General features: G+C 31.1%; 1 protein-coding gene across 2 annotated transcripts in view; it reads left to right on the forward strand.

The window, feature by feature from the left end:
- The window catches only part of LOC106883207 (collagen alpha-3(VI) chain), a 30,696-nt gene that overhangs the window by 18,833 nt on the left and 1,863 nt on the right, over positions 1–10,000 (forward strand). For both annotated transcript variants that reach the window (XM_052975972.1, XM_052975973.1), the window contains 4 exons: positions 7,046–7,078; positions 7,487–8,047; positions 8,830–8,871; positions 9,683–9,712. In XM_052975972.1, the coding sequence (XP_052831932.1) occupies positions 7,046–7,078; positions 7,487–8,047; positions 8,830–8,871; positions 9,683–9,712 (666 nt within the window). The remainder of the gene's footprint in view (positions 1–7,045; positions 7,079–7,486; positions 8,048–8,829; positions 8,872–9,682; positions 9,713–10,000) is intronic.

The raw sequence follows: 10,000 nt of genomic DNA on the forward strand, positions 1-10,000 counted from the left end.
TATATACATACATACACACACATATGCACTCACAGTTCTATATATACATATTGCTATGTATTCTGTATAAAGTTGATGTAAAGGAAATGAATATAATTTGTATAAAAGTATTAGATTTCTTATTAGAAAGAGAAATTTAATTATAAAAAACTTTTAGAAAAAACAAGTCTAGCTTAAAATGAAATGTACTAAATAAAAAGTCAACACTTAAAATTTATTCATGATAAACAAATTTTGATTAACCATTGTGCATATTGTTAGATGATTGGGTAAAAGTTGATAATATATTTTATTTTGATGTGTATACCATAGTTATTTCAAATTATTTGAGCTAGTTCTTTATTAAATAATTTTAAAAAGTAGAATTTATTGATATTACTGTCTTAATTATGTGAGTGAATTTAAGAGAAACTATTGTAGATTAATAGAAATATGAAAGAAGCAAAGTATTCTATAAGCAAAAAATTAAATATAGATATAAAATATTTAAAAATAATTCTTAAATTAATTTGTATCGATGCCTAAATAATTAATCTTTAACACAAAAGTGGGTGCATAAACATGTTTATGAATCTGTGTATTACTATGCTTAAATAATCACCATCATCCCATTTCTTGCGTATTGCTTTTATTCATACTTTCTAAATATTAATTAGTGTTGCCGCAAATATTTGTTCTAAAAGCATGCTTGCAGTGCTTTTCATTTTTTTTTTTTGTGTGTGTTGATTTGTTTGTTTTAATTCTTGTGTAATTTCAGTTTTATTTATTTATATTTATGATCTCATTTCCAGTCGAATCCATCTGAAATACTTAAATGTATAGGAATAATATATTACATTTGCATATACTGTGAATTCTTAGCAATGATCTTTTCACTCTTATAAAATAGAAATATTACTTAAATTTCTGGTTGCATTTAAAAGATACATGAATTATACAAGTGTATAATATTTTACTTACCTAGCAAAAATCAGCTCTGAGCAAAATATGCTAATGAAATCTTTATTTTGGTAAAAATGTGGATAAACTAAAAAGTGGACATAAATGTATGTATGTGTGTAAGTATGTGTACATATGCTTGGAATATATTTGCATACTCACTTGGTCATTGGGTTGTAACTGTGCTGAGGCACTGTTTTCTTGAATTTTAGTTGATTATACTGACCGCAGAACTTTATTTTATCTTCCTCTTGTTGGGAGAAAGGTAAAGGTGTCCTAACTGTAAAAAGGCACAAAGGTAGAACAAAATACTTCAAGGCATTAACAATGTGGTGATGATGGAGACTCGAAGTCCATTTTAGTTTCATGTTCCTGTTATACCTTCCTCATGTCTTCATTACTCTCTCATTTATCATTCAGCTTCCCTCTTGTCATTGTACCTGGCTGCCTGTGTAACAAGACTTTGGATCTGTCCATATTTTAACCACCCTCCCTTCTCAACACTTTATTGCTCTAAATCTTCCGCATCATGCCACCTATATAACAAAGGATGATATCAGTCCCTCTACTATCATGTTTCTTTATTGCTACTCATTATATCAGGTCATTAAGAATGAAATGTTCAATTTTCTTATGCACCAAATTTGACAGTCATTAGCTCTAATGTTTTGTTCTGACAGTTCTGTTTTACAACATTGAACAGTTACATCATCACTTTTCGAAATGCAATTCATAGTGTCTGATTATATTGTGAGTTTTCTCTTGTAAATCAAGTTTTGTGAACCCATGGATAGATAAAAAATTTGTGTTGTTTATGAATATGAGTTCTGTTGTGGAAGCAGTGCATCCCAGACAGCTCGAAACATCAATGAGGTGTTTGGTAATGATGTGACAAATGAGCGCACTGTACGTCAGTGGTTTGAGAAGTTCTGGTCTGGTGACTTTACTCTTGAAAATCAACCCGGTGGTAGACCTGAGACCAAGATGGATAATGATGAGCTGGAAACTGTAGTGGAAGCTAATACATCTCAAAGTATGTTTGAGTTAGCAGCAAGGTTTGATGTTTCGATTCCAACTGTATCATCTAAAACAAATTGGAATGGTAAAGAAGCTGGACATGTGGGTACCACATGAACTGATCAAGCATCAAATGACATGTCATCTTGAAACTTGCTATTCTTTGCTGTCACAACATAAAAGCAAACCATTTTTGCATCATATTGTTATGCGTCATGAATAATGGATTCTTTTTAACAATAGCAAGCTTTCTGCACGAATATTTACCAAAAAAAAAGCTAATGGTGTCTGTTTGGTGATCCAGCGCTGGTGCCATCCACTACAGCTTCATAATATCTGGTAAGTCAATTACAGTGAATGTATACATCAACCAGTTGGATGAAATGATGAGCAAACTTGCAATTAAACAACCAGATTGGTCAATAGAAACAGGCCAATTCTCTTGCAAAACAATGCTCGACCACATGTTGCACAAAGAATGCTACTCAAGTTACAGGAACTGAACTTGGAAGTACTCTGTCGTCCACCATATTCACCAGACCTTGCACCAGCTGACTATCATATTTTCCAGGCATTAGACAACTTTTTACAAGGAAAAAACTTCAAATCTGAAGAAGATGCAAAAACAGCCTTTCATGATTTCATCATCCTTTTCTCTCCAGAATTTTCGCTGCCAGCATAAATAAGCTACCGATGAAATGGCAAAATTGTGTTGATAATTTAGGTGTGAGATAAAGTAAACTTTCAGTTCAAAATCGGACGTTTCATTCTTAATGATCTGATACTTTATTTATTATCCTTTCCTAATCATTATTGATATCCATCACACACAAACACACACTCTCTCTCTCTTTCTCTCTCTCTCTCTCTCTTTCTCTCTCTCTCTCACCCTTTCTATTGCTATCCACCTCTTTTTCACCATCATCCATCTTTATTATTACCCTCCAACCTCACTCTTTCACATTGCTATCACTCTCCTCTTATTCATTGTTGACATAAGTCACTTTTTCTTCCTCTCATCTCTTTCTCTCACTTTTATTACTCTTTCCTTCATCAGCCTGCTTCCTGCCTATCTCTTTTCCACATGATGCTACATTTACTGTTTTTTTTTTTCTATTCAGTCTCCTCAACAACTAACATGTAATTGTAGATCACTACCTCTGTTCCATTACTGCCTCCTCTATCTTCCTCTCCTCTTCGTTCTCTCTCTTTCATCACTCTCTCTTTCATCACTCTCTCTTCTGTTTGGTGTCTTGGTCATATTGCTTTTACTGAATGGATGCAACACATGAAGACTCTTAAGTCTTGTTTTAGACAAGGCATCCTCTTTAATGCTGGTACCTACTACTACTCACTCTCCTCCTCCTCTATTATTATTATTGAGTGAGAGAGCAGTGCATGCCATCAAAGTAACTCTGGGATACAAATATATGAAGTCCAATATACTGACCATAACTATCCATCTGATGAGGTTACACCAGGCACATGCATCATAGCTAAATGTGTGCAACATGGTGATCAAGATAAACAGTACATGACCTTGCAGGTGGGGGTTCAGTTAGAATTTTCTTCAGGCCGATTAGCCCATCCCACTCAAAAAGTCCCTGAATAAGGGTTGTTTAAGGATATTGAATGAAACACTCATCTTTCTGGAGGTAAATTATTCAAACCACAATGAATTCCTCTCAAAACAGGGCTTTTGTGCTCCCTCACTACTTCTGCTCATGATCAGAGATGCACATATCATCAGCCATCAAGGGACATGTTCAACTGGTTATGGTCAAACATCTGACAAGCAAATCTGTGATACTGAGCAGAATATTTGCAGTAGCCTATTTTTTACACCATGACAAAACATGTACATGATAACACCCCTAATCTGTTAAGATCAGAACCCACGAGAGGTGGTCAGCTGGCAGAATTGTTAGCATGCTAGGCAAAATACGTTGCATTTTGTCCGTCTTTATGTTCTGGGTTCAAATGCTCCCTTTCATCCTTTCAGGGCTGATAAAACAAGTACCAGTTGAGCATTGGGGTCTATTTCATTGACTTAGCTCCTCCCCCGAAATCACTGGCCTTGTGTCAAAATTTGAAACCATTATTATTATTATTATTATTATTATTATTATTATTATTATTATTATTATCATTATTGGGGTGAGGGAGCAGTGCATGTCATCCAAGTGACACTAGGGTATAAATATATGAAACCCAATATACCCATCATGACTACCCATCTGATAAGGGTACACCAGGCACATGCATTGCAATCATGTGCGCAACATGGTAATCTCATATCAAGGTAAACCTTGCAGGTGGGGTTCAGTTAGAATTTTGTTCAGGTCATGTAGTCCATGCTGCTTAAAAGGTTCTGTGTTGATATTTATCATGTAAATATGCAAATGTTTAGGTTTATTATTTTAAAGTGAAAGAAAATCAACAGAACATTTGCTACTGAAAGTAGAGTAAAATTTATCATGAAATTTCTTTTGGTTGGCACATTAATTTCACTTGGCAGCTTATTCAGCCAGTTAAAGCAAATTTCATTATATGCCTATGTGAGTGGGTGCATGCATGTGTGCATGTAGATACATATGCATACACACATATATTTATATGTGTGTGCGTGTTTAGTGAATGCTCTAGAGTAGGTGGTGTAATCATAGCAAGTAGAGTTTATGCCTTAGGTATGCAGGCTTGTTCCTTAATTAAAACTATTTCACTTATTCTCAAATGCTTGGAAAAGATACATCACCTAAGAAGTCATTGGGGTTTATCATCTTTTGAAGGCTACCTTTGATTTTTGAAAGGATAATCTATTCATTGAATCTACCGTGCAAGTGCATTGAGTAGATAAATATTTTTCTTTTTTCAAATAATAAAAACAAATATGATGTGGAAATATGGAGTGAAAAGATGTTATTTGTTATGGTTTGCAATTCATTTTTGTTTTTAGAAAACTCTTTTGTCTGTCAATATACCTTTCTAGTGAAGTTAATTATTCATAACTTTCTTGTCATGAAGTAATAAGCACACACGTTCTCAATCGTTGTCGTTGTCGGCGGCGTCTTTATTATTATTATTATTACTATTATTATAAAGGAGGCAAGCTAGCAGAATTGTTAGCACACTGGACAAAATGCTAGTGGCATTTCGTCCATCCTTATGTTATGAGTTCAAATTCTGCTGAGGTTGACTTTGCCTTTCATCCTTTTGGGGTCGATAAATTAAGTACCAGTGAAACATTGGGATCAGTGTAATTGGCTAGTTGTTTCCCTGCAAATTTCAGGCCTTATGCCTTTAGTAGAAAGGATTCTTCTTCTTCTTCTTCTTCTTCTTCTTCTTCTTCTTCTTCTTCTTCTTCTTCTTCTTCTACTTCTCCTTCTCCTTCTTCTTCTCCTTCTCCTTCTTCTTCTTCTTCAGGTGGTGAGCTGGCAGAATTGTTAGCATGCCGAGCAAAATACTTAGCGGCATTTTGTTCTGTGTCCGAATTCTGCCAAGGTTGGCTTTACCTTTCATCCTTTTGGGGTTGATAAATTAAGTACCAGTGGAGTACTGGGGTTGATGTGATCAACTTAACCCCTTCCCCAAAATTTCAGGCCTTGTGCCTATAGAAAGGAGTATTATTATTATTGTTATTCAAGTGGTGAGCTAGCAGAAATGTTAGAACATTGGAAAAAGTGCACTGTAGTATTTGTTCCTGTTCTTTACACTCTGAGATCAAATCCTGCCATGGTCAACTTTCCCTTTCATTTCAGGATTGATAAAATAAAGTACCAGTCAATTACTGGGGTCGATGGTATTGACTAACCTCTTCTCTGTAAAATTACTGGTTATGTACCAAAATTAGGAAGCATTCTTCTTTTTTTTTTTCAATGATAAAGAAAATATATTTGATTTTTCTTCATGAATTGTCATTTTTAGTAATGTATTTGGAGGTTGATAACAGCAAAACTTTCCTTTATCAACACTCTGATTTAAGCCACTTTTCTGAGCTATGATTTTAGAGATCAGATCTAATAAACATATAACTTATATGTATGTATATATATATATATATATATATATATATATATATATCTAATAATTTCTTGTTAATGAAACGTGAGCAAGCTTATTGATTAAATGTATTTTGTACTACAGTTAAAACCAAAACATCTTCTTTCCATCTATTTCTATTAAACAATTGGTCATTAAATTCAGATTAATATACAATTGTATATTTAGACTGTGAGTTCGGGTAAAATTGATCTGCTGAGTAAGTTATATGCTTCATACTAGATGTCAGTGAAAACATACTATAATTCTAAATGAGTCATTGCTATACCATGTAAGATTTCATATTCATGCTGAGTTCTAGAGGCAAGTGAACTTGGCTGAACCCTTCCTTTTCCAGATTATCTACTATGACAAAAAATCTCAGATATAAAGTATTAGTGAAGAGAAATAATTTGCTCAAGTGACAAATTTGCTTTAGAGATCTGATGACTGTTGAAAGATTATTGTGCCTGTATGAAAGTTGTATTTCCTCTCAAAAGATGTTTTCTAAAGAGAATTGCAATTAAATTGCATGTTTTTTGTCTTGTGTTTTCCATGTATATGTTTACATTCAGTCTCAATATTCAAATATGTATTATTATTTATTTTTGAAATGTGTATAAATTTCAATTTTAAAGCTCAGCTCTTAATTTAAGTGTTAAATTATTCAAATGCCATTTGGAATATTAACTCTGATGTTAACTTGATTTTAATGGATTAAAATATACCTGTAGTTGTTCAATGTTTTCTTGAAATTAATTTTGAAAGTTAATGAAATAAATAATTGATTGACTATTTTTTAAAAATGAAGTCAGTATATTAATTTTCTTCAGTGTTTAAGAAACTTATCAATAAAATAATTTACTTTGTTCTATACGATATATTTTTAGGATACCAAGTGAATTGAATGAAACAGATTTTTATTAAATTCAGATTTTCTCTTTCATTACTACCAACTAGATTGTCTATCTCATAATAGCTTTATGAACAGTTAGATTACTTTCTCTTTTATACTATATAATTCTTACTCATATAATCCTTTTCATTTTAGTGCAAGGAGATGCTGCACCACTTGATGTTCCAAGTAAGCAACTATTTTCAAATTTTAGTAATAATTTCAAATTTGTAAATCTGATAAAGATATACAAGAGGGTGCTGAAAAGGTCCTGGCTTTGAGTAAAAGTAAATAAAAGAAGGATCAGTTAATTATGATTTTATGTATCTTAAACTATAGCAAATATTGATAAAAATAAAAATAATTTTTAAATGCTCATAATTACTAGTGAAAATCAGAAACAAAACGACATACGTATTTCATTTTCTAATATATAAGTACAATGATTTTACATTATGAGCTTCATGAGACTAAAAATTTCATCTGCATGAAAGGAATCCATAAGGAAACTTGTACATTAAATTATATTAATTTCTTTATTACTTTGTGGTTTGAATTATTGGTGATTTTTTTTTCTTTGTTTTAAAATATTTTCAGCTGATGCAAAAGCAGACATAGTATTTCTTGTACATATGTCAAAGAAGTCAACAAAAGCTGATCAAAATCTTCTCAAAATTTTTATGAGGAAATTACTTTCATCAGCTGATATAGACTCTGGAGCTGTAAGAGTAGCGATTGTAACATATAATGTAAATTCAAAAGTGGTTAGCAATTTTGATACATACACTAGTAAAGCTGATGTTTTTAACACTATTGATAACATGAATAAGTTTAAAGGTCCTAAGGCTAATGCTGCAGCTGGTTTGAAGATGGTTCTCAATAAAATATCTATCAACAAAAGTGGTGACCGCCCTAACGTCAAAAATACTCTTATTATGGTTACTGACCAAAAATCAAATAAGGTTCAAAATTCAAAGCGAAATGCTGATAAATTAAGAGGAAAAGGTACTGAAATATTTACTGTTGGTGTAGGATTTGATACTTCAGCTGAGCTAAACGAAATAGCAAATCATCCTGCAGGTGTACATGCACAATTTGTTGAGGATTTTTCCAAATTAAATGAAGCAAATGATCTACTACTTCAAAGTATTCCAAGTTGTAAGTCTAATTTGATATTTTCAGCATGTTTCCAATGGAATATTGTTGCATGGATTTCCAAAATTTATCCTGGAGGAACATATTTCTAAAGTAAAAACCTTAATGTTTTCTAAGTACAGTTTAGTTGAAAAATTATCTTTAATTAATAAGATATAAAACTTAGAAATTATATTGTTTATAGACAAACACTATTTCAAGTTGTTGTACAAGTTACCTGTCACAGTTCTATAGATTACAGCTGACTCTTTCTAAATCAGTCTGCTTATATGGTCCATGCATAAGCATTTTATTTCAAGCCTTACACCAGTTATAACTTTTTTTACAACACTTACAGACATCTCTCCAGTATCACAGAAAGAAAAGCAAAAGTTTCTAATTGTTTTCTATGTAAAGATCTATACAACTTAATCATGTAGCTCTTTACCAGTATAATTATTTTATGTTTACATTTGGCTGTTTTTCTATTCAGAAGAATTATGTTAATTATTTGTAAAACTTAATTCTCTATTTCAAATGACTCCTGTTCCAATGAGTTTTGTAGTTTTTTTTTTTGCCATAAATGTGTAAACAAGAAATGAATTTGTATACTTGTTACACTAATATTTAATGTTACAAATATGTTTATGCATATAATTAATGCATGATGCAAAAATAGTGGCAGTTTTCTTAATAAAATTACAGGAAAAGAATTGTAGATCTTACTTTCCAGCAAAATACATCTTTTGAACAAAATGAATTTTAAATAAATTCACATGTTTCTTTTCATATCTTGATTAATATAGTTAATGTTATGAAGAAACCAGTGCCAAGATCAACAAATCGCCGTAAGTAAAACCTTAACATATACATTGCCAGATATTTGTAAGTCTCAACTTTTTAATCACTATTTGTTCTCATAAAATCTAGTTATCTGTATTTTTTAATTTGTTTTTCTGTTTTCTGGTTTAAATGCAACACAATAAACCTATATTTTATGATTTCTTGATTACTTTATTATCTTATCCTCTTGCTTAATTTAGTTTGTACAAAACTTGCAGTTCACTAAATTACTAGTTACTTAACAAAGGACTACAATATTTTCATTCTGTTATCAATAATCCAGTCTACTTAGTTATAAGATAATATAAGGATATTTCACTGCTATGAGTAATAGAAGTATTCTGTAATTGATCAGTGTTTTATTATCTTCACTTACTGATTTATGATATTTTTATAGGCCAAAGAAAACTGTAAAATTTCTCTTGTATTTTCTCTTGAACTGTTGCATGAAGTGAATCTTTCAGTAGTACCTAATTAGGTTGCAGGACATTATGTGATCATGGTACTTGTAAAATATTGTAAAACAGATAGAGATATGAGAATGGTGAACAGGTTCTTTTTACTTCATTTGATTTTAAATGTCACACTGTTTTTATACTTTCTTTTATTTATGCATGTTAAATATAGCACATGTAGGTTAAATAATGAATATATTTTGCAGTACCATTACAAAATTAACAAAATTAAAAATTATTATTTAGAAATAGTTTAAGTATTAGGATATAGGAGTTAAAGATTTTTAAAATGAGTATTTTAGTTAAAATTGCATGGTATTTTAATTATAATATCTATATTCTGATAATTATCTCTTTATAGCTGCTCCAGTTGACAATACAATATATCAGAGTAAGTATATCTGTCTGTTTCATGTGAAGTAGAAACAGATTAAAAACAAATATTTTTATATTAATATTTCATTTAAAGAAAGTTATAGTATTGCACAAATCACATTTAATAATGAATAGTATTTGATAAAAGGTTATTGTTGCATGGTATTTAATTATTAAATCTTGGTAAAATGTGAATAATTTAGTAACATGGTGTCCAAAGTATTTCTAATGTAAAATAATTAAAATTTAAGCAGCCATTGAAAATGCTGCATCTCTCTACATCAGATATTTAAGAAGAATTAAA

This window comes from Octopus bimaculoides, chromosome 23 (genome assembly GCF_001194135.2).
Source record: "Octopus bimaculoides isolate UCB-OBI-ISO-001 chromosome 23, ASM119413v2, whole genome shotgun sequence".
In the NCBI taxonomy this organism is placed as follows: Eukaryota; Metazoa; Mollusca; class Cephalopoda; order Octopoda; family Octopodidae; genus Octopus; species Octopus bimaculoides.